This window comes from Monomorium pharaonis, chromosome 11 (assembly GCF_013373865.1).
Source record: "Monomorium pharaonis isolate MP-MQ-018 chromosome 11, ASM1337386v2, whole genome shotgun sequence".
NCBI classification, from domain to species: domain Eukaryota; kingdom Metazoa; phylum Arthropoda; class Insecta; order Hymenoptera; family Formicidae; genus Monomorium; species Monomorium pharaonis.
In genome coordinates this window covers 10,586,156-10,611,411 of record NC_050477.1, presented here as the reverse complement: position 1 = coordinate 10,611,411, position 25,256 = coordinate 10,586,156, and the positions used below count along the sequence as shown (strand labels likewise).

Sequence of the window (25,256 nt, the reverse complement as noted above, 5' to 3'; positions counted from 1 at the left end):
TTTTTTTTTCTCTCGATGTGCGGCACTTTACCTTGCACGTGCGAGCACATGTTCAAAGTGTCGATCGGCGAACATGATTCACCCCTTTGCTGTAGGATGCTTTATTACAGAGAACAGCCATAGTAACAAAAGGATGTTTAATTTAAAGCTCAGAAAGACTACTAAATTAAAATTATATATATATATATATATATATATATATATATATATACATACATATATATTATTGCAAAATTTAGTAAAATAAATTTTCAAATTGTTTTTCATTAACAATTATACACTGCTATTTTATTATGTTAATTATTAAGTATTAATATATAACTATAAATTTTAATGTAACATAATTTTTTGTGTTTACATATTATATATTTCTCATAATATAACTACAGTTTTTTAAATATTGCTTTTTTAATTATCACAGTTATTTCATGTATCAAAAATGTTTTATACAGTTATAGAAATTATGACTAATAAGTTATAAAATAGATGGAATTCTGAAACTTTTTGAACAGTCGAAGGGATTCGTTTGATTTTATGGAAACGAGAAACGAAGCTGGGGGGAGTCGGTCGGATATAGTGATTAAAGCGATACTTCCGGTGGTCGTTATCGAGCCGCAAAGATAACATCGCGGCTCTCGATCACTGTCAGAAGGTGAGCGAACGTGCAACAGAGGAGCAACACCCGTACCGATGCATCGTTGTTGTCGTTGGGGTACGACAAACCCCACTTCCGTAACAGCTCTCTCTCTCTCTCTCTCGCTCTCTCTTTCTGACAGTGTCGCTAATTAGATGCACGACTACATCGGCCAACGATAGACGAAGAATAATTAGCGTGAGCGGGAGCAGGAGAGAAGGAGATTCTGTCTGAGGGGGATGATAAGACGTCGGGGGTGATAAGGAATTTTCAGGGAATTGGACGCGGGAGATTTTGGTGAAGTATGGCTGGTACTAAAAAGAAAAATACGCGAGGATTTTAGGGGTTGAACGTGCGAAAGAAGAATTTTTATTTTCCGCCGATGCGAAAGCCTACGCCATGAAATTGTTATTAATGTAATTTTCATAATTCTTAAATAATGATTTAACATATACGTGCACACGCATTACACGTGATTAATAAACGATATATGTCCTATATTTACACAATGAAGACAATAATAGCACGTTGCATTATTTTTACATGTAATTATTCTGGATTAAATATGAAATTGGATGGGATAAAATTATATGTAGATTGAAGGATCGTCTTGTTTAAGGAAACATATGAATACGCGTACACGTAAAGCTAAGCAAGAATAAATTTAATTGGAATAAAAGTATAATTACACTCTCGGAATGTGGAATATATTTGAGACCCCCTTCGATTTTAATCGAACATAGAGGACAGGAATGGAGGGCCAAGGTCTGATGGAGAGAGTAATGTAAGGTCGTTAGTTTCCGGTCGAACGTGCTCGCAGCACAATGGAGTGAGTCTGAATTGGTCACGATGTACGGGGTGTCCTGTCCGTGCTGCGTCTAATGAGCCTCGACGTCGTCGCACTCCCATGATACTTGGCACTCTCGTATTTTAATGCGCTTCTCGCCGCTCTCGGCGAATCGTCGCCGTATTATATCGCCGTAAATGGATTAATGGCACGCCGAACGATTAGCCACGGTATTGGTTTTATGGTCTTTCAGAGACTTCGAGTTCAAGGAACGCCCTGAATTCTTCGTGAACTTCAATACTATCGGGCAAAGATGAACATGCTTTTCAGATGAAACATTTAGATGATTAATCTCTAATCGTCATTTAGATGATTAATCTCTAAAATAGTTAATTTTCGCATGATTGACTTATTCCGTGATATGCGGTTCAATTTCTAACTTACTCGAAAGTTTTAAATAATATAATTCAATATTTACGATAAACTAAGCATTTATTTTACTTAATAAAATAAAGTAGACGTTTAATATAATATTGTACACGTAGAATTATTTATTTCGTGTAAAATAAAATTTTTCATAAAATCGAAATAAAAAAGAATTTTTTTCTAAACTAAAAATCTTAATTAAGTGAAATAATTCACTTAAGAAGTAACCACAGAATTTTCTTACTCGATTGACAATACACACTTGAGAATTTTGAATTCTACGTCGGAATTTGGGAATCACGGAATGTTATCGTCGACATTGCTATCGATCGGATTAATGGTGAGCGGACGCGAGGACAATTGTAATCGTGGATGATCCGCGACTACGCGTGAGTACCGTGTGTCCATTTGTCGCGCATTAACGATGTTTATGCTCGTAGCCAGCGGGGACAGTCCGCGTGCATCGTTAATCACGACGAATTTGCTGTGATTAATTATGCTTTTCGCCCGATTAGCTTTCTCTGCTCTCTCGTCTCCCGCCGATTCTTCTCATTTATCTCTACCTCTTTCTCTGATCTCACGAGTATATATCATAATAATCACTAAGAAATTTATTTATGAAAACTGCAGAAAACAAATTAAAGTTAAAATTAAAACTTGAATAAAATTTACGTAATTGATTTTTGATATTTAAAGACAAAATAATATACAAATATATATATCAATTTCTTGCTTAAATTTCCTTGATTTTTTTCAAATTATATGTTGCAAATATTGTAACTCATGTTGAACAAAAAAGTTTGTTGGTGATGAAAAGATGAAATTTTTGCTCGACGGCTAACGAGGAAAATAGCCTTCGTGAGCGACGGCTCGCACGGTTTCCTCGGAAAAACGTCGGGGTGGATCTCGAAAGAGAGGGATTGAGGGAGAGAGGGAACTGGAGAGAGATCGTCCTCCCTCCGACCGGATATGTCATTTGGTACCTGGGTCACGTACCTCTTCGTATCGACAGGCCAACCAGCAGCCAACCAGGAGGTCTCCACTCCGTTGCTTCTCGTCACTGTGCGCAATTCTCGGTCCAGGATCTCAGCATCCGTGAAACAACCGCGAACACTCCAAAAAGCGTTCACGTCAACCGCAAATACAAATGCGTCGGCATACAATGCTTGAAATAAATGACAATGGAATAGCATGGATACAGTTTTATTTTGCACTTCGGAAAAACAACATTGTTTGACAAAAATTTATCTTATCATCTACTTTTTATTTTGATGAAAATATTTCTTTAATTAAGCCTATAGATTAAAGATATGCATTTAGAGAATTGAAGAGATACAAAAAGATATTTTTTAAATTTTTATTTAAAATAGAATTTATAAATAATTTAATATTAATTTATTATTATTAATTTGTTACAGGATATTAGGCGTCTCGCAGTGATGTTACAGCGATGAGCTTGCAGTTACAGGCACCAACCCAACGCCCGGCGAGGTACTCCCCTCAGGAGACCGTCAAGGTAAGTTTGTGTGACCAAAAACGATCTTTACTAGTAATATTTGAGACAACAGGTAAAATAAATGTTCTTGTCATATTTTACAACACATAATATTTTAATATTTTATAAATATTTGGAAACTTCTTAAATACCTAACTCGCAATTATCTTATTTTATGATTTTTATAATAAAAAAGTTTCTGTTCAACTTATAACATTTAAACAAAATTCTTTTGGAAAAAGTAAAAAATTGTAGTAAAATTTACAGAGACACGACTTTGATTTTTTTACAAAATTTAACGTTATTCTGTGACAAGCAACATTTATTCTGCTTTTTTTCGCTATATGTGTCGTCTTTTTCTGGACGATAATTAACAGCGAAATTCGCTCTCACGATGATAACGCGTGGACCACGTTACACCCTGTTTGCAACCCGTGTCGAGATTAGCCCCTCACGGCTGACCGTACACGGCTTGTACCACTCGACATCCGCGTCATAAAGGCAGCGAAAGAAACGACGAGAAATAGGAAGCTTTCTACAGAGACTGAAGTAATATGACTTTTCGAACACGGAATAAGGAATGTTAAATAAAATTTCTTACATAATTAATATTTACGTGATAATAATTAGAAAAACTCTTAAACTAAAATTAAAAGATTCGACAATTGCAAAACTCCTTGTAAGAAAAAAATCCAATAACAAACAAAAAGTATGAAGATATCAAATTAAGTTTTCATATCGGCACTAATTTGTGATATTTACATAATTAATAATTTAGGGAGTGAATTAATGCATAGATATATTATAAGTACGTATTAATTTTCAAAGAGACGGACAGCGGAAGAAAGACTCGCATAATTTTCTATGCGGACGTTGCTACTTTTAATGATGATCGTAGTTAATATTCCACTCCATACAATGATGACCTTGTCACGCAAACCCTATGCGTAGTCAGATAATTTTCCGCGCGGATGCTCTCTGGTCGTTGCCTTCTTTTCAGCTTCCCCCTGACGTTGCTGACGTCATCCCGGTGAAGGACTTTGAAATAACGGGGTAGGTGTAGGTGACAAAAGCTCCTAGCCCTATCAGGATGCTGAGGGCTCTTAGCAAAATTTGATTTTACAGAATTATAATGAATCTGTATAAAACTTCTCGTATTTTTTATGAAAATTAAATAATTATTAAGCTTACGCTTACGTTGAAAATAAGAACATGCTAACAATAAAGAATGTTTTTTATCTTTATTTTTAATAAATTAAAGAAGAATAATAAATAATATTTTTATATGAAATAATGTTTTTTTTTATAATGAAAAAGTTATTTAAACTAGAATTTGTTACGATTGATGGGGTTTATAACTAACACTTTAATAATTATGAAGTTATGGTTATTGTGGTTACTATTATCGGTTGTTTCAACCTCCTACATCTTTTAACCCCTTTTGGTTTGATTTATTAAAAAGAATTTACGAGGGTCGAAAATTCAGCAAGGTCGTGCGTAGGAAATTCGCAAGAAACTCACGAAGGTGTGTGGTAAGATTCTGCAAGCGTAAGGCAATTTAGCGCGTGCTAACCCTCCATTTCCTGTTCCTTCCGTCTTTCCTTGTAAAGTCCGATTTACGCCATTCAGTATCGAAGATTATCTATTTCTCGTCATCATTATTACATTTCTTTCGCTGTGATTTTATGAAAAAATGAAACATTTAAGCGTGATTTCGAGATACTGAGAATTTAAAAGATTGGAGTAAGTTAAATTATTAAATTATCCTATAAATAAAATTTTATTTTTACATAAACGATATAAAATTTGAGTGTTATATTTACACATGAAAAAGAATTTGTAACAAGACAAATACATTCTTTTAATTCTAGTAATCGCATCTGTGATTACTTATAAAATTCTATATTTCCGAGTAGGTAATTATTTTGCAGAAATGTTATCTTTCATTTGAATAGTTTATTGAGATGATAGAAAAATGAAATGTATGAGTTGAGCTTAAGTTCGTGTATCGTCATGCGCGTCAAGCTAGGCGTTATATCTTTAATTATCCGCGTAGTCGAGGGACGAAGGAGGAGGACTCGAGGGATGCCGCGAGAACTACCTAGAGGGTTGCAAAATGGTATCATCTCATCCTTATGGCCGGGGCGTGGCTCCTCCTGGCTACCGGAAACCTCGTCTTCATTTCCCTTTTTACGGAATATCCGTGCGAAGACAATGTCTAAATATCATAAATATATGATAAATAAAATTTTATATTGCATTTGAGCAATAATTTTGTAACATTTTTAGTTGAAATCGAGAATCTTTAAAGCAATAAACTTTGCTGAAAAGTTTAAATAATAATATTATTTGCATAATGTACGTGGAATAATAATTAGATAAAAGAACCACTCAATTTTAGGTTTATATTTCATAATTGAAGATGTAAATTATGTGTGTGAAAATTAGATGATAAGATAATTAAAACTTCCTCAAGGAAGTTTATATCATCAGAGTTTCATTAATTTGAGTTTCTTGAGAATCTTTGTGCCCTAAAATTTCTAATTACCGAAAATAGGGGCGAGCCAGCCTATACATCATTATTTTTAATTCCCACACATAAATGCGCATCGCAAAAGATCCTAGTTTCGGAACAGGAAACCACCCCTCGGAATTTAGCGGGTGTCAACGCGGAAGTTATTGCGGGAGGATAAAGGGGGTTGGGAAGTTGACTTGAGGGTCGGTACTCACACGATCCCTCGGGCGTATTCGCGCGCGTGGTCAGGCATCGATTAGCCATTCGTGAGGATCGAGTCCGTATCATTCTTCCCCCTCCCCCTCTCTCTCTCTCCCCCCCGTCTCTTGTTCTCGATATATCGCGGCTTTCTCTCTGTCTCTCTCGCAACATATTGCACACAACCGGAGGGCGGTTATCGTCGATATCGCGTGAAACGAGTTCCGAGATATCGTCGTAAGACTTGAGTCTTTTTTTTTTTTGTAAAGCTTTCATTAGACCATTCTCCCCGAGGCCATTTGGTTTTATTACTTTTGCAGATATTATTCGAAATAATGAAGCAATATATAATAATTTCTTAAATAATTGTGTATTTGTGCTATTGTTATTTTAATTATGATTATTACAACTTTTTAACTCACGTTTCAACACTGAGAAAAAATGTTGTTAATTTAACTAAATTTTTTAACTTAATTAAATTTAATTAATTAACAATCTTTTTCTCAATAAACAAATATAAGAATGCCACAAAATAGTAATAGATATTTTTAAAAAATAATTAGTCGTAGATTTTATGAGTAAAAACTTTTAAATTGTTAATACTATAGATATACTCTTCTCTTCTCTTTCGTAATATGTACAAACTCGAAACTTCACGAGCAGTTGTTTGTGGTTGATTTGGCAAGTTTAACTACCGAAATTCACGGTCGACCAACGTCAGTTACCGTCTGTCCCTTAGAATTATTAATTAGATGCGAGAGGAACTAATTTACGCACGCTACTCCCAAGGGTTGCAAATCCACGTTTACATCTTCGTGTAAATTTCTTCACTAGGATAAGATCTTCGGCTTAAGCTCGCCCTAACATTAATCAACAAAAAGGAATTGTGATATTAATTCACTTTATTTGTGCATTGAATATTTCGTTTATAAGTATATATTTTACCATGTAATTTTAACTATTTTAAATATAAAATTACTTAGAACATTACAATATACAAATATTTGTATAAAAATATTTGTTATATAAATTATATATGTAATTAAATTTGAATGGTATTAACATTGAATTTTATCAACTTAACAATAAGATATAATTATGCATAATTATATAATGCATATAATGCAAATTACAGAATTATATAATAAGTTTAATAAAAATTGTCTGCGAATTTATCGCACTTTTATGAGACACTTAACGTTGTTTCGCCAAATCGTTCGCAGGATTATGGGAGCCGTATACCGATACACCAGTAGGGGCATGCTACCCCGTAAAATCACACTCGCGATAAGGGCGGCACCCAAGTTTTTCGCAGCCGAATTTTCCGCGCGCGTAGTCACGCGGCACGATAAGCCTTTAATCGAAGATTAATATTACCGGGGTTTGGCTGTGGAGCCCCTGCGTTGTCACGCATCGCGATTAAGAGTAGACCTTACGTGCCAAGCCATTTTCTCTCTCGCTCTTTCCTTTTGTTTCTTTCTCTTTTCCCCCTTTTCACCCTTTAGGCCAAAGGGTCTCTTGAATGCGTAGGAAGAAAAAAAAAAAGATTGTCGCTCTGAATTGTAGCTCCGTTTTCTGCGTTAGGGAGACGCAATAAATTATAAGTTTCTACCAGTGGTCGTAAGCGATCACCGGTTAAAGGACGATCGTAATTCAACGGGCTATTAATTATCGTTGGGGTGAAAAAAGTTTACATATGCACGTCTGATAAGAAACGCGCTAATTTCCCCCCATATTAGATGCGTCGTAAATCGTCGTTCTTACGACGGGTTTATTAGCATGTGTGCGCGACGCGCCGTTTTGATGGCGCCGTTGATTTTCGTTTTCAATGCGATTAACGAATATTTTATCTAAATAATATCGATTATAAATATATATCTGTGCTAATATTACAGTTTATTATGATCTATAAAAATTCGTTGTTTTAATAATTTTTTAAATTCGAATTGCTGAATCTTATCTTTTAAAAATAATTTTTATTACATTAATATTCGAACGAACGTACGATCGTATTTTGAAGGGTTAAAAGGAGAGAGGATCAATATACTGCCCTTTTCTTTCGCGTGTTATCAGCTTCAAGATTTCAAACTAAACACTTCCGGGTATATAGAAGTGGTTATTAGTTCAGAGGTGCATGACACTCGAGATGGTAGTAATTCTGTCATGGTAGTAATTCTCTGTCGAACGGCTCAATTTCCTCGTTGCGCCTTTAACCCTCGAGAAGCTAACAGGCTAACAAGTATAAAGGATCATTTAGAACACGAAAGCCTCTCTCTAATCGAAACGTCGAAAGTCGAATACCTTTATGGTCGTTGTTATTATATTTTCGTGTACTCAAGTTCCATGTCACGTCACGCATAAGTCGGAAAGAAAATTTTCACGTTATTACCTACTTTAGCATCGATAGCATTATATTGATGTCATATTTGAGTAAATTAGTTAATTTAAATAGATATTTAAACAAAGTTTATAGTTATTAGAGATTTATTTTGTTGGTTAAAGAATGATGTTACATTATGTTATCCACATAAAAAAATATTTTATTGAAATTATGTATATATAAGAATAATTTTAAGTTATTTAATCAAAAATTTCGACATATTTTAATATTTGATTTAAACATTTTTATAGTTAATGTGAAAACTATTTGATACTTAAAAAGTTAAAACAATAAAACGTATTATCTTTTCTTATAATTTATGCCAAAACTAAACAAAAGTTCTGAGTGCTAAACTTTGAATAATTTAGAAGCTTGGACTTAGACTAGCATTTCGTGGCTAAGTCCCTAAGTCTTCACAATCCGAGCAATCACATTTAGATCCTAAAAAGCGATCGACGGATTGGCCCGCGGAACGCATCCTCGTTCGAGGAAGACGATGACGGCGACGCGTGTAACCCTGAGAAAGTTTCCGTCCTTTAACTCTAGCTGCCACCCCCTAAGAATTGAGAATCGATATCACCGTCGCTCGGTGTACGGTGGCAGAGTTTCTGCAACTTTGCTCCGAAGGGGCGGGAGGGTTGAAGAGCGAGAGGGCTAAAAGGATACCTCCAGAGCTGTGCCTCCAGAATTCGGGGGTTTCACGATATTTATGTGACAGCAGCTGTAGGCGCTCCAACCCCTGGCTGTTTCAAGGCACGGCCTGTTTCAAGTTCTAAGCTTCTTCGGGGCCAGGGTGCACGATGAGGATAAGGGGCGGCAGCAACCCGAGAAATATCACTTGTACGGCGCAAAAAATTTCACGGATTCGAACCCTGGTTTGAGAAAGGCGATCCACGGAAAACGGTACAGCGTTTGCATTCGCGAATTCTTTTCAATCGTCTTTAATGGGCCGAAATTGATTAAATTCGATAAATTAGAGTAAAAATGAACATTATCGGTTTAAAAGTGAAATTTTTATTATGTCTTAAATATGTTAAAAAATTTTATGTTTATAAAAAATCTTTGAACATTCTATAAATTGTGTAATTAAATGTTAATTCACTTCAAATCATAAGGAAAATAGGAAAATGATTGTTTATAGAAGATAAAAAAAAATATATTAGCAAAAATATATTAGCAAATTTATTTTCTTAGGAAAGATATTATAGATACTTGGGAAAGATATATCTACAGCATTATAATGTTGAAACGCACAATAATTTAAATGACCGCGTTTGATATTTGAATGCACGAGATGCTCATACATTCCAATTAAAGATAAACAAGGGTGATAATGGCCAGAGCTTGTACCTCGTTTTGATATGGTAACCATTTTTTAGTGGTCCCACATGAGAATTAATTCAAATTTAGCCCGTAATCGTCATCAAAGAAGAGGAAATGTTGACTATTTTAAAAAATTATATAAATAAAATATATTAGATTTCTTGTTGAGAAACTTTAAAGTTTATTATTTTAATCTTCTTATTGTCACACATTATATAAGCTCTTTTTAACAATTATTTTCAACAATTCTTTATATCTTTTTAAAAGAGAAAAACAAACACAAAATTAATTTGTAAAATATTAACTAAAAAGTTTTTTTTAAGTTGTTAACAGTGTTTTATTTTATTTAAATAAGATTCTATGTTTTATATAATAATTTTTTTAAAATTATTTTATATTTTATCTCTTATCTTACTTTAGTGAGATTTAAATCTATTTCGTTTATTCGCACTTCGGGTCGAGTAGTTTAGAATATGTTCCAAGATGGAACGAGCGGAAAGTTTCTCTATAACCCGGACATGGATCCGCCCGGGGGTTGAATTACCATTTTGAGAGGTCGAGTGGCGAAGGTTACGCGGATAGGATGGACGCACGTACTACGAGTTGATAATGATATTATAATTTGATAGCCAGTGCGCGTGCGGATAAAACCTAACCCGAGCATCTCATTAGTGCGCAGCTCAATTAAGAAACTTTTCGTCGTCAGCCAGCCAAGATAAAAATTTCGGTTAATATATCCGCGTGACTTGCATCGTTGCACTTGCAGCGCGATATCCCTGATATATTTTAATTAGCAGAAAGAGGAAGAAGTTAAGAGAAATAATTAATAAACAACTATACTATGATATTTTATTTTTAGGAATAATTTATTTTACTTTTGTGTTTATAATACGATTAGAAATTTTAATTTTTAATATTTTAAGCAATGAATTTTGTACATCCTATAAATATTTATAATAATAAAAAGTTATTGAGAGACTAATTTTTTTGTTTTTTTTTTCTACCGTGGATTAGAAATGATATTTGCCTACGGTAGAGAAGAAACTTTTAAATTTAAACATTTATTTTATGATCTTTATAAGGTTTTATAAGTTAAAAATTTGTTTTCTACGATTTTTAAATTAATTTTTATAATAGAATAAGACAAATGCTAATGTATTTTCTTGTAAATTCAATAGTATTTTACTAAAATTAGAACAACCTGAACCATTCATATTACGTTTACTTCGATCGATTCTGGTGCTCGTGCTAATGACTGTACATATGGTATTCCCCGGTAGCAGTTAGATCAAAGCGTTCAAAATCACACAGGGAATGATCGATTGCTTCCGACATTAATGTCACATCATTATTACGTTTATAGTAATCTATACATTTCATCATAAAATCGAAAACAGCAACAATTATTTTCAAATTAACCATAAACGTTATAAAATGCGATGCTTTTTTCATGGTTGATTAATATTATATTTTTAATAACACCAATATTTATTTTTCTAATTTCTTATTCAAGTAAAGTGATATATTAATTTAATTATAAAGAAAATAATTAGATTTAATAGTTAGATGTTCTATGAGAAAAAGACTAAAAATATGATTATTTATTTAAATTTTATGTTTTCTTAATAAAGGCATTTATAGTACAATTATTTGCAGAAAGTTATTTGCAAATAAGGGTAATAATTAATTAACTTATCCCCTTGAAATCTATCTCGAAGGGTTAAAATGCATCTTGCGTGTTCGGAAAAGGGTTTATATTATTATCGCCGATCGCGGATGCACGGTTATGCGTTATCGAACGTCGGCTTGCGCGCGATATGTAACCTGTGACATGCAAAAAATGGTCTGCATGCGAGCGATTATAGAAACATGCGTGATATTATATGACGTAAGAAGGGCTTGGAGATTTAAAAGCGAAAAAATAAAGAATTAAATATTCCGCCGGCAGATAAACACGCAATCGAGATTAAGTGGACTCCTTTTACTTCATTAGCGTTAATCGGTAGCGTTGACGTATGCTTATTTCAATTTGTCAACATCTAATTGGAGATGTTGACAAATTGTTTTTTCCCTTTTTTAGCTAAAGAAAATTCTACATTATTATTTTTAAACATTAGTATATATTTAGAAATTTAAATTAATTGATAATTTAAAAGGTTGACATTTTTATAATAATGAGACATTTAAATACTTATATTAGGAATAGTTATCATTATTAGGTATTAATAATTTTAATAAACGGATTTAAATTCTAAGGCTCTTATGTAGTTTTTTGGTTTAAAGCTTTAGGTTTGAATTAAAATTTGTAGACCGTATTAATGTTTAGAGGTAAAAAGAATTGTACATACTTTTCGAAAATTTAGTCGATGGGATGGAATATCTGGGAAAAATATATAAAGATTATTGCTAGTGGAAGTATAAAATCTCGATCTTTTTACTGATAAAAGTTTCCACAAGTAAGTAATTTCACTTATCTTTTTAAGTAGCTTATCTTTTTAGTATATATATTTATAATTATTATTTGAATGATCTACAATAAAACTTATGACTTCAAGAAGATAGAAAAAGTATGAAAGGGGGTAAGGTTGTACAAACTTATTGCTTTTTTATTTTGATGTTTTCTTGATAAGGTTTTAAGATTTAAGTTTATATTGTCCTCTACTTTTATGGAGCTTGAAAACAGGGAAATAAAAGTTTTTTAGTTTTTTGTGCTTGAAAACCTTAAAGATAGTTTTATTTTATTCCTTTCAACCTTAATGAGAGTAAGTATAATTTTATATAAAAGACAAAAAAAAATTTAATTTATAAATTATATTAAATTTTCTTTGTTTTTTTTTTGTATAAAATTCTTACGTGCGTATTATGTTACCGTCTGTACTTTAATTGTGGAAAAGGATTTTTAATTCTCTAAATACAATTAAAAGATTAGTGAATTGAAAATAAGCAAAATATTCGATAAAACAAGACAGCTTTAGCATTCCCTTAATAAGCAACGGAATTTTCAAGTTTATTCCACTTAATTTAATCTCTGTTTATTTAATCGGTTGGAAGTGTCGAGCAAAGCCGAAAGTGAAGCTACAACTTCAGAAAAGTCGGGGAGAACTTCGTCTCTTAATACAATTTCCTTCATCGTGTTGCAAAAGGAAAGAAAGTACAATTTAGGACAAGTTTTTTATTACTATAATATTTGGACAAATATTGGATTGATCCGAAATTTTGGGAGCTAGACAAAATTATTGTTAAAGGATATGTATTGTAATATTATCAGAATTTTTCTTGAAATTTTTTAAAATTGTCTTTACTATTTGTATATAATTGTATTTACATAAAAGGAAAGATTGTATTAAATTTTAGCCAAAAAAGTTGTGGAATATATACGAATAAAATTTCTCTTTTTTCTCTTTTTATTTAAAAGATAAAAAATTTGTCTTTAATTTTCTTTATTTTTAGAAATATTGCATCTATTATTAAAATATTGTTTTTTTTTCCGGCTCTTTGTTGTACAAATATCTATCGCAAAATATATAAAATTAAATTTTATCTTGTATGCGGCAAAAAGATTTTCTTTCGAGTATCGAAAATAGATATTGACAGATTCCTAGATCCTCTTTGTTGGTCATGGAAAGTGAAATCGGCAGGGAAAGTGACTAGGAAAGCATCCCCTTGAAACTTTAAAGTCAACTTTCGCTTTTCCACCGTTGATCCACCATCCTCCCGCCCCTTTCTGGTTTCCCTCTCTATCACTCTCTAGGAGTCAAGGTAATGCTCGGCCGCAATAAACGCGGCTCTCGGACAAAAGTTTCACTGGCTCGGGACGCGCATGATCTAACGGCCACGTGGGAAAATCCGCCCCTACGAACGTGAGAACGCGGTCGGGGGCTGCAATCGTTTCCCGCCGCCGCTGCCATGCCGAAGAGACCCGTTTCCGCTTTTCGACAGGAAACACTGCGACGGAAAACATTGTATTGTTGTTTCTGTTAAAAAATTTATTTCCATTTGTATCTTTTTAGCAATTATATATATTTTTTAAAAACCTTAAATTTTATTCACAATTTTTTAGATTTATTAGAAAATCTTTAGATACAAGTATAAATTCTTTTTATATGCACGAATTTTTTAATATACTACAAATAAATTTATGAATTAAACAAATAAAAATGAATTATAATTAGGAAATATAATGGCTAGAGTGAAAATTTTCATAATTATAGTAATAGTTTAATTTTAATAATTTTAATAATTATAATAATAGTTTAAAATTTAAAAAGTTATTTGAAGCTTGAAATATTGTTTAAATATATATTTTTAATAACTTAATATAATTTTGATTGCATATATTAGGAATAATATGTAATTTATCATAATTTGAGAAATAGATAAAAGAATATACATCAATCAGTTTAAAATAAATTAATAAGATAAGGATATGATTAAGTATTAGCAGATGTAACTTGAATACCTTTAGGTTTAAAATTACATATATAACTTTTTGTAATATTTTATTTATTGAAAGGAAATTTTACATAAAAATCCGTGAAGCGTCCACAAGTAATCGTTGATGCAAGTTATGTTGTTGATGAGAGTCTTTATTGTTCACAAATCTTGCCTGGAAAGCATTTGTATCGAAGTTGTCTCTCGCCAGATGGCAATACCAAAAAGAACGATAATGTCTCTTCTTCTTTTTTCCTTTTTTTCGGGAAAGCCGCAGGTAGCTCGCGAAGCTGATGCGGGACAAAAGTTTCTCGACGGCTCGAATTAATGGCAAATCCATAGTGGAGTACTAGCTCGGTTTCCACCCTCACTACCGACTTTCGTGATGTGCTTTCGGGGCTCCATCTCTCGACATAATCGTAACCCTCGGGCGCGATGACCTGCGATTGCTACAATGATTTTTGTACAATCGTATATTTGTATATATCAAGATAATTGTATATATCAAAAGACAGTTAATTTTGTTTTGAAAGATTAAATCATTTTTTATGTGTAAAATTTTGAACTGGACAATTAATTTTATTTTTGCTTTTGTGGATTTGAAATGTTTTTCAAAAGATATTTTAAGAGATTGCGGATTAAATGTGTAAATTATATTTTTAAATCCTTTCTGTTTCACTATATAAGATTTATTTTTATAATAAGATCTTATCTTAACAATGTGCATTAAAAATATTATATTAAATAAACTTAAGTTAGCTTAAAAAAGAGGAAAACTTAAAAATATAAACTTAAAAATATATAGATACAAATATGATATATAGTACTACTTGAAGGTAAAGTATCTTCTTAATATCTACTGCAAAGTTTACTACAGTCGGTAAGAGATTTACCCAACCGACTATTATAGAAATTTCGATATATGTATATCTCCACGAAATACAAATGTAATATTAAATAATTAAAATTTTAAATTACACTTATGACTTATAAACATACTTATTAAAAAATTTGTTAGTATGTACAATAAAAAGATAATTATATAATTGTTCAGTGTTTGCTCGTTCAGAAAATTTTCTTTTAGAATTTATTTTCAAAATAGTATTCGCAACATATGGCATTTCAAAGAAATTTTTATAATTTTTTCTGATTTATAATTACATCTTCCAATCGGTTTGGTAATATTATGAATTTAATACATAAAATGTCTTTGTATATTTTAAAAATTCTTATTGTTAACATTTAATAAGTTTTGTTACAAACTCATCATCAAACATGGTAAAATTTATAATGAATTTTACGATAAAATATAACGAAAAGTTTTATTCGTGTGTAAGTTTATTTTTTTTAAATATATAATTACAACTTTATATTGAATAATTGTTTTTATTTTTAACATTATACAATATTGCGTTAAATTATCTTTTACATTTCTCAATAATTTGCATGTTGTAACAGTTGTTTTTAAAATTTCTTTATGGTTGAAATTGGTCCGACCAATCGTTCGATTGCGAATATGCAATATTGTGTAGTTTTCATGCATTTACGGATTAACTAAATGACGCGTGCAATCCACGATTTAATCCGATTCGAAAGAAGGGCCACGCGATACGCACGTATAGCTCGAAATGCGTACGACGCGGGGATGTGCAGGGCTTAATCTTCGGGTGCGTCGACAGCGAGAGAGGAAGGGGAATGATGGGTAAACCTATAACGAGATACACCAGGATTATAAGTTGTAAGCTCGCCCGAGCCGTGAAATCCTATTCGTTAGTAATGCGGGAGTTTGCGGTTGGGTAGGAAGTGGATCCGGAATTTTGCGGGTTAGACCGAGGCTTTTTGAATTCCGGTCTGCCACCAGTATTAGTCAATTATGCGGCATCTCGAAAGGCACCTGTAATACTACAGTTGTATCATGAAATCTTTAAAGAAGTCAAAATCAAGTTTTAAATGTACAAAAAATTTATTAGACGTCTTTTTATGGAAATTTATTTAATTTAATTTTAATTTAATTTAATTATAATTTTACTTAATTTTTATTAATAATTAATCTTTTAATAAAAGTTAATTCTGATATTATGTAATTTTATTGTAATTAATTTCTTTTTATATATATCGTTGTATTATATAATACATATACACATAGAAAAATTTATTTTTATGCTAAGAAAAGTATTTTTTAATTTTCTTTTATGTAATGGTTATCTTTGCAAAGAATAAGGTAAACGTCCCAGTGGCCGGACATGTACCTATATCCGGACACTTACACATAAAAACTTAACATTAATCTCAAATGTTCTTTTTTTAGTAATAATAAAATGTAATTATAATCTTGAATATTTAAAGATTACAATTAAATTGTAATATCATAGTAACAAAAGCATTTGAGATTAATAATAATAAATTTTGTGTAAGTGTCCGGATATAGGTATATGTCCGGCCACTGGGACGTTTACCTTATCTCCTTGATGAATAGTCTTAAAATACATTCATAATTTATTTGGAGCAATATACTTAAAATAAACTTCTGCGCACACACAGAAAAATGTGTATTTGAATTAAATAACTATTTATTTATTATATAATTGTTGGTAGTTATGTTTTTATCTGATTTTTATGTCTCTCAAGTGTATTTCTACAATTTATTTCAAAATAGCAAACAGATGTTGACTTTAAACCCGTCTATTCCTGACGATTGCTCTATGTAAGAGGGTTACCACCCTTTCCCCAACTAAAGTGATGAGATTGTATCCAAATGCTATTCATGAAGCAATAACTGAATGCAACGACAGACGTTTCTATTATCACAGGAAATTACTGATAACGCACCCGCGTTTTTCTTATCTGCCTTTGATCTGTGAATTTATCCATAAGAGTGTCGTTAGGATATTTGCGCTGATGAATCTTACAGAAACTTTCCTATTTCTTTTTAAATTGTCAAATATAGTGAAATTATATAAATAAAAATTAACTAATATAAAAATACCATAAAAAAATAAATCGCATTAATACATTTTATGATTAACAACGTATGATTTTATGTATCGTAAAAACTCTTCGTTGAATGAGAGTTGCATTTCGCATATAAGCGTCTTATTGGATGTAAGAGCTCGTCCCACGGAATTCATGCGACCGCATCGGCACGACACACTTGCAATATGGTGCGATCATACACCAACCCCGTAGCCGAATGTAATTAGTTTTCAGCCCCGCGGCTATGATACGCATTTGGGGTTGTAGGCGCCGGGGGCCCATCCTGTATAGTAATATATATATATACACACACATACACGCGTTGCTTTTCGTGCCCGGCGTAGAATGGGTGCTTACCCACTCAGGGGTGGGTTCAGTTTGCCCTGGGCACCCTTGGCAAGTGCATCTATTGTCCGGACGCAGACACCCGAAAATACGTTTATCGTCGACGGTGTGATTTCCTTCCGCGAGTTTTACAAGAATTTTTTTTGTAATATGCATAATTAAATAATGTTAATTAAATAATTAAATGTGATATTGTGATCTTCGTGGATGCAGTTGAGTCGCAGATTCTATAATAAACGAAAAAAAAAAGAAAAGTAATACAAACAAATGTGAGATATGAAATTTGTTCGATAAAAAAATGCTTAATAACTCGCGTAATAACAGTTTTGGAGAAAATGTGATCCAAAAGAATAATTATGGAATTCTATATACATTTTGTATCTAAAAATTTTATAAATTCAATTTTGATAAACATATCGTAGTTAATTAAATTCGATTGCGGTTGCGATCAAACACATCGATCGATGTCGGGGCTGAGGAGGAAATTGTACAATGTTCTCGAAACGAAGGACCTTCCACGTGGACTGGGATTCTCCCAGCCACGAGACCGGCACGGTAAAGCGACGCCCGGCGTCGCTGAGCGCCTCGTTCTCGGCGTCGTTGAACGACCACTTCGAGAACGTCGAGTATTACGAGCTTCAAGATTGCGCCGGCGGTTACGGTCTAAGGCGCCTGCAATTGACAGGACCAGCATCCGTGACCGAGGATAGTCTCGGGACGAAGGTCGAGGCTACCGTTAATGATGACGAGTACCTCGGATCGGGGTGTTTTCGGTCGAATCACCCTCGCAGGAAGGATGGCGATCCTGAAAAATTTGAGGCGTTAGCGCGAGCGAAACGAGCGTTCGTAAATGAACAAGGATCTCCCTCAAGAGAACGGGAAGAGAAGGATCATAAGTTTCGCAAGGAAGGGATCGAGAACGAAACAGATAAGAGATTTGAGAGCATCGATAAGACATTTGGAGGAAGTCTCTCGCAGGAGAATTTATCTGCTGAAAAAGTAGAGATCAGAAAAGTCTTCGGCTTGAAATTGCACTGCGAACCGATCGAGTGGAAACCGACCGTTTGTCGTGCGATCCGTCGGTCCGAGTCCTTGAAGTCCAGGAGTTTGATTCCCAAACCGAGAGTGACGAGGTCTTGCAGGACTCGCGGCTTAGTGAGTTCGAGCTCGGAGAGCTCGGGATTCGGTTCGCCATTGTCGCCATTATCGCCGCAGCAGGATCCGCTGGTGAAAAAGGAAACTACTGAGGACACCATTAAGACCAGCGACAGCAAAAGCTCCGGTATAGGATCGCCAGGCTCGCCGAGTTCGCCTTTGTCGCCGGAAAGTCAGAAATTTTCGGCTTTTCATCTTATTCAATTGCAGCTGGAGAAATTGCGAAATTGTTCTTGTGAAGAACGTCAAGCCGAGGTAATCTGCGGTTTTGTAGAAAATAAAATTGCGAATATTATCAAGTGCATGCGCTTAATTATTCTCTTTAATTTAAAAATACAAAAAGTATTATTTAAAAAATTATTTAATAGGTATAATTAATAATATTAGTAAACACATTAAAAATTTAAAAATCTAAATAAATCATATAATCGAAATATAGATAATATCAAAAGATAAAAAATGATAATTAATGCAGGTTTTAACAATACAATTTTTGCTTTGTCTTAACTGTGTAATATTTATTTTCTTTTTTTTTTGTTATTTTAGATTTTAATTGTAACTATAGTTCAGTTTTTTTTCTGAATTTTTACAATTTTATGCAATTTTCTTTTTAATTTCCTCTAATTTTGTCAAGCGTCTTACAAGTGTATTTTGGAACTATCCATGCATTCTCGTAAGAAATAAGTTTGGTGCGGTGAAAGAGCTATAAATCTTATGAGTCACGAGTTGCGTAGGGCAAACCCCATGGGTGCGAGAGCACGTGGTGCGAAGGAATTACGTTCACCCTCGCTTCGTACGTAGGCATGCGCGCGTGGCGCCCTTCCTGCCACTCATTCATGAGGGCGCCTCTTCGACAGAAGGTCTTGTCTCATCCGCTTCTTAATATGCTTACTGTTGATTTTTCCCTCTGCAAACACACGCGACTCTGTCATAATCTAATTAGTGATTTAAAGTGCCAATTATTTTATTTATCTGGGACCCGGATATAACACAATATTATTATAAAAAATTAGAACGGAAATATTTTTAATATTGTTTTATGATATTTAAATAATTAATTTGAATAGATATTAAAGAGAGAAATATTTCTATAAGTTTGTACGATTATAAGCTTACACTATAAAATGTGTAAGTTTTTTTTTGTAACTTTTATGTGTGTATAATTGAAATTTATATAATTATGTAAATATTAATATATATGTAGAACATTTTTTACATAAAGCTATAGAGATTTGAGAATAATGAGAGATCAATTTTTATTTAAAAAAAACGTTCCTTTAAATACGTTCTTATCTATGTAAAAGCATGTCGAGTTTCTTTTTTTACCGTTTGATGGCGACACATATATCAAAGATGTATGATACTTTTAACACTCTGTACGTTATTTTTGTCTACATGTTACATTTTTCAATTAATTTTTATTACAAGTATTAAAAAAATGTTTAGTAACTCTTGCATATGTTTTAACATGTGTAACAAGTATTTATATATGGTTATTCAGTTTTAAAAAATTATATATAAATATTATATAAATGTTATATAACTAATTATAGTACTTAATTTTTTAAAGAAAAGAAATTTGCACAACAAATTTTATTTTTTTTAAACAGAGTTCTATCGTTTAAACGTGTGCACATAATTTTAAATGCCCGAAATCAGCACGACACACGAATTAAATTGCCGTGCTGGATAGTTTTGACATATCTTTCGATAATTTACGGCGGTCCTAGTATATTTTTTTAAAATTGTCGAATTGTTTGTATAGAAAGTTAATATTTCGCAAGAACAATTACTAATAAAATAGTACGTGACATCCACGTTTCTATTTGGATTCTACGTAGATTCAGCATGGATTTCATGTACTATTTTAATACAGATTATTTCGCATTTAATGATTCCACGAAGTTCAATACACTGCGAACATTCACATATATTTACACAACGCAAAAGTGTTCATTTAATATCGTCACCAAAATGTATTAGTATTAAGATTTTCGGTCTCTAAGCAATTTTTGGAGCATACATTGAAACCGATTTGCTGACCAAATCAAACCAGACCAAATTTTTCCGAAATTAAGGATGTTTATGAGATAATACATCAAACAGACCGCGGAAATGTGAGCAGGATCAGCTTCGATATAAAGAGGGGCAGGGAATCGCTTTTGTATCAATTTTTTTCGAGCACGCCTGGAATTTGATCGCTTATTCCACTTGGCTTGTCACTCCTGCACGCGATATTTTTTCTATCCCCTCTTAGATTTTATTCTCTTTCACAACCGGATAAATGCGGTTTCTTTCATAAATTTCACTTTTTGGTTATAACGAGAGTCTTATCCCGTGTTGCGCAGAATAAAAACGTATTTAGAGATACATACATTCAAATATACATAGATACTTTATTTTTAAAATGCCAACGTTATTCTCGTTAAGAAGCTTTTTTAGGTTTTTGTGTGCAGGTTTTTTCAATATTTTCTTAGACTAATCATGTGTCATTAGTACGGATCAACAATCGATCTACTGTCAAACATTTTATTAGGCCACTTAGCTGATGTAATCAAATTAATTGTAAAGATAAACATTTGCGTAACATGTAGCAGAAGTGCCTTAATTATATTAATTACTATAATTCTTATTTATAAATTTCAATTTTTTTTATGTAATATTTAAAAGACATTAATTAAAATGCTAAATGTGAAAATGGAAAAATAAGCTTTTATGTAATTTAATGTAAAGGGCTTTTAAAGCGATATTTAATTTTATGTATTCCCTCCTTATGGCTGCAGGATTCTTTTGTGTGTCTAGGGTTTCATTTTCATGCGGAAAAATAATTTCGTAATCTTGAAGCCAGTAACATAGTAATAACGCTTTCTGTGATGTACCCTTCGTGGTTGATTCAATGCGGTTCTTCTTTCACAGCTCCCGAAAGGCACCGGGTATTCCGTATTTATTATATTTTTTTTTCTAGATGAAGGAAAAAAATAGTTTTATAATCTTTAAAATGTATTATTCTTATTATATTTAATATACTTATAATGAAAAAGCTAAAAAATATATATTTATATATTAGATATATTTAATTATTATATTATATTTAATTATTATAATAAACTATAATTTTTGTATAATTTAATTATTAGAAATTAAATAATCTTTCTCGCTAATATTATTACTATAGAAGTAACAGCTAGAGTAAATGTTTTTAAAAAAGCAGGTTTTAGAAATAAATTTGATAGTTTTGTGCTTGATAGTAAAAGAGTTTGCATAAACATGTATATTAAAATTGTTTCGCGAAAATATAGAGAGGCAACTAGTTGTTTCTTTTTCTTAGAGTTATGTGTTCAATTCGATCTTCTAATTTGTCGCCAGACGATTTAATCCCTGGCTGAGAACCCCTGGCCCAAAGGGCTAAGCCGTAGGGCCCGGACGGAGTGCGCAGGAACATTATTATATTGAATCGTGGAAACGGAAAAGTAAGTCGACGGGAAGAGCGGAAAGCGAATGGAAAGCGAGGAGTCGTACTAGCGTTAAGCCCGGTGGTGCTGCTTTATTAATTATTGCGACGACCCTTTGGCTGCTATCACCCGTTGCCCGTGTCCATTCGTACGTGTGTTTGCTTGCATATGGGGTTTCATATCGATTCAACTGGTTTCACTAATAAAGAGACATTATTCGTTCGGACTTACGCGATATTGGGAAATTTCACGGTTTTTTGCCTCGCAGATTTTTGGAACTTCACATTTGTTAAAAAATAGTTTTAATTGATATTTTATTCTGATGTGTTTAATATGGTGTATAAAATATCGATATATTTTATTCTTGTAATTTTATTCAGATGCAATTCAAAATAGGTTATCTGTTATTTTTACTCCCTCAAGAAAATATCTAATCCAAATCTGTACGCGTGTCAACATGCGAAAAATCTTTTTCTGAGCAAGGGTCAAAATATCAGATTATCAGTCGAGTGGAATCAAATTAAAAGCTTATATAGGAGTCCCCTCAGTATTGAATGATGTGTGCGTGTCTTCGTTATGACAGATTCCTTCTTTTTCTTTCTCTATTTCTCTCATCGACACGCACATTCCTTTCATGTTGTCCTGAGGGTTATCCTTTAGGCCCTTTAGGGTGATTATATAAGTGTCACGCGTTAAAAGGTGAACTAGAAATTATTTCCGCCACGAAATTTCGCGCTTAATCTTTACTGAAGGAATTAATGTCGAAACGAGTGTTCTATTCAGAGATGAACTGTAAAAAAAACATATGCAGAAATAGAGAAAGAAAAAATTCTTTTTTATTTTAAAGTACAATGAGGAAAAGTCCTCTTCTGTGACCAAAATAATATGAATATTTAAATAAAATAAAATACAAAACAAATTAAAAAAATTACCTTTAAGATTAAAACAGAAACTGCTAATAAAAATGAAATAAAAATAAACGCAAAAGTTAAATATTTTTATTATATATTATTGTTTCTGTTTTAATAACATTCAATCTTCTAAATATTCAGAGATTTTTATAATTTTATAAAAAATTTTATTAAAATTTTTTTTAAAATTTATCAATTTGGCTTTTTTCTTTGTTTTCTGAAATATTAGTAATAAAATGTAAAGATTAATGCTAAAATCTGTTGTTTATATCAATAAACAATTTGTTATATTGGCAATAAATTGGCACAAAACTTGGTACCAAATATTACAGCAATTAGCTTGTATTTTGCTTGCAAAGTTTGCAAGTCGTAACTTGACAGCAAATTATCGTCATAAAGCGAATATTGTTCGCTCAACTCAGCTAAATTGCTTTTTAACGTCAAACTGAATTACGCAGACCTTGCTTGTTTTTTGACGGCAATTTGGCAACCAAATATCATCAACCCTCGCTCGATATTTGGCTACTATTTGTTGGCAAGATTTGTAAACACATTTTGTTACATTTCTGTTGATAATTTGTCAATATTATTTTGTATAACGGAATTTGTGTTCAATTTAGTGCCATTTTGCATATAAATTTTCTAGCAAGTTTGACTATCTGGGATAATTATAATAATATATGCAATGTACTTTATACTTTACATGTTGCAAAAAAACTTTAATTTCTCCGAAATTTCGCTTTTATCCTATATTCTCAGCATTAGGATTACATTAATTAATGTCACCCTCGAATCAACTCGGTATCATCCAGACGACAGGCGGCGCGAACTTATTAGTTAGCATGCATTCGAAATCTTCTGGTGCGTCAAGCACTTGCCATAAATATGTAGATTCGTCGTAGCAGGGGCGGAAGGCTTCTAGAGGAAGAAGGGAGTGCAGCGTAGTACGGAAAAGGAGGGGAGGGGGTGATATTGTGCCGACACTCGACATGGTGTATCAAGAGAGGGATGCTTTTTCGAAGGGTGGCGTGGTGTACCTTTTCCTTCATCACGATGGCGCTTTTATAATATTCACCCCACGTGTACACACGTTGGAATGGTGATTTTCGTTCTTGCATCCTCTCCACAAATGCCTCTCTCTCTTTTTCTTTTTTTCTGCGGCAACGTCAGAAAATACTTTGGCAGCGATCGAGATATCGAATGGCGAGGAAGACCACGTCTCTCCCGTCTTCTTATCGCTCGGATACGCTGTCGGTGCCCTTTGTCGTGCCGCGTTCGATCTTCGACCCTTCGAAAATCCGGATTCATACGGGACAGGATATCGCCGACTGTGGGGATGGGTTTGGCGCATCGATGATTTTTCAATTGCCGATGATGTATTCGCGAACAAAATAACCACAATAAAGGATACGATAGTGAAAAATGAAGTTGGATTCTTATTGCTCTGTTAGAGTAATATTATATCACTGAATAAATACTAGAAAAATTTTATCTTGTACTTTTGTATTTTATTGATTTTTTTTTACTTTATAAATTATATGAATTTTTAATTTGAGGATGGAGATAATGTAGAAAAATTAAACCGGCAAATTCTTTGACTCAATTATAATTAGGCTTTACTTACAATAGTTACTTTTATAAATGGACTTTAATTTGACACAAGTTTTTTTTTTACAAAAGAGTAACAACAATAGGGGAGAGTTATTGAATGCGTCGTCTGAATTATATCTTATATTTAATATTTTTAATTAATATATGAGTAAATACAAACAAAGTAGTTTTAGAAAACTATACATATATATGAAATGATCTAATATTATTAATAATGTGTTTTTTATTTAAACTGTGCAACTTGCAAAAGAAAATCATGCAAATTTTATTTTTGCTTTTGAAGAATTTATCTTCAATAATTTTTATATATAATAGAAACTTATAAATAAACGAATGAATGGACTATGATTAAATTATAGCTTTTTATTTTTTTAATTATCTAAGCGGATTATGTTTTTATTACTATTAATACAGTGCAATATTTAGTTTCCGAGAAATAAGGAAGTGCTACGAAGGGGTTCCTTAGAAAATCTTTCTTCTAATTAATTTGTCGTTGATAAAAATTAATTATAATAATACGTACCTAAAATATTCAGTTATAATTTCCAACGTTTATTTAAAACAAAAATTAGTACTAATATAAAATATGAAAAAATATGTTAAGTGGTACTCGGCAATTC

At 32.5% G+C, this 25,256-nt stretch overlaps 1 protein-coding gene across 1 annotated transcript in view; it reads left to right on the top strand.

Annotated features, from left to right (window-relative positions):
- Window positions 1–25,256, top strand: part of LOC105839736 (protein sickie) — a 190,401-nt gene that overhangs the window by 12,534 nt on the left and 152,611 nt on the right. Inside the window, exon 2 of the mRNA XM_036293781.1 lies at window positions 3,266–3,363. Within this exon, the coding sequence (XP_036149674.1) occupies window positions 3,298–3,363 (66 nt within the window). The 5' untranslated portion in view covers window positions 3,266–3,297. The remainder of the gene's footprint in view (window positions 1–3,265; window positions 3,364–25,256) is intronic.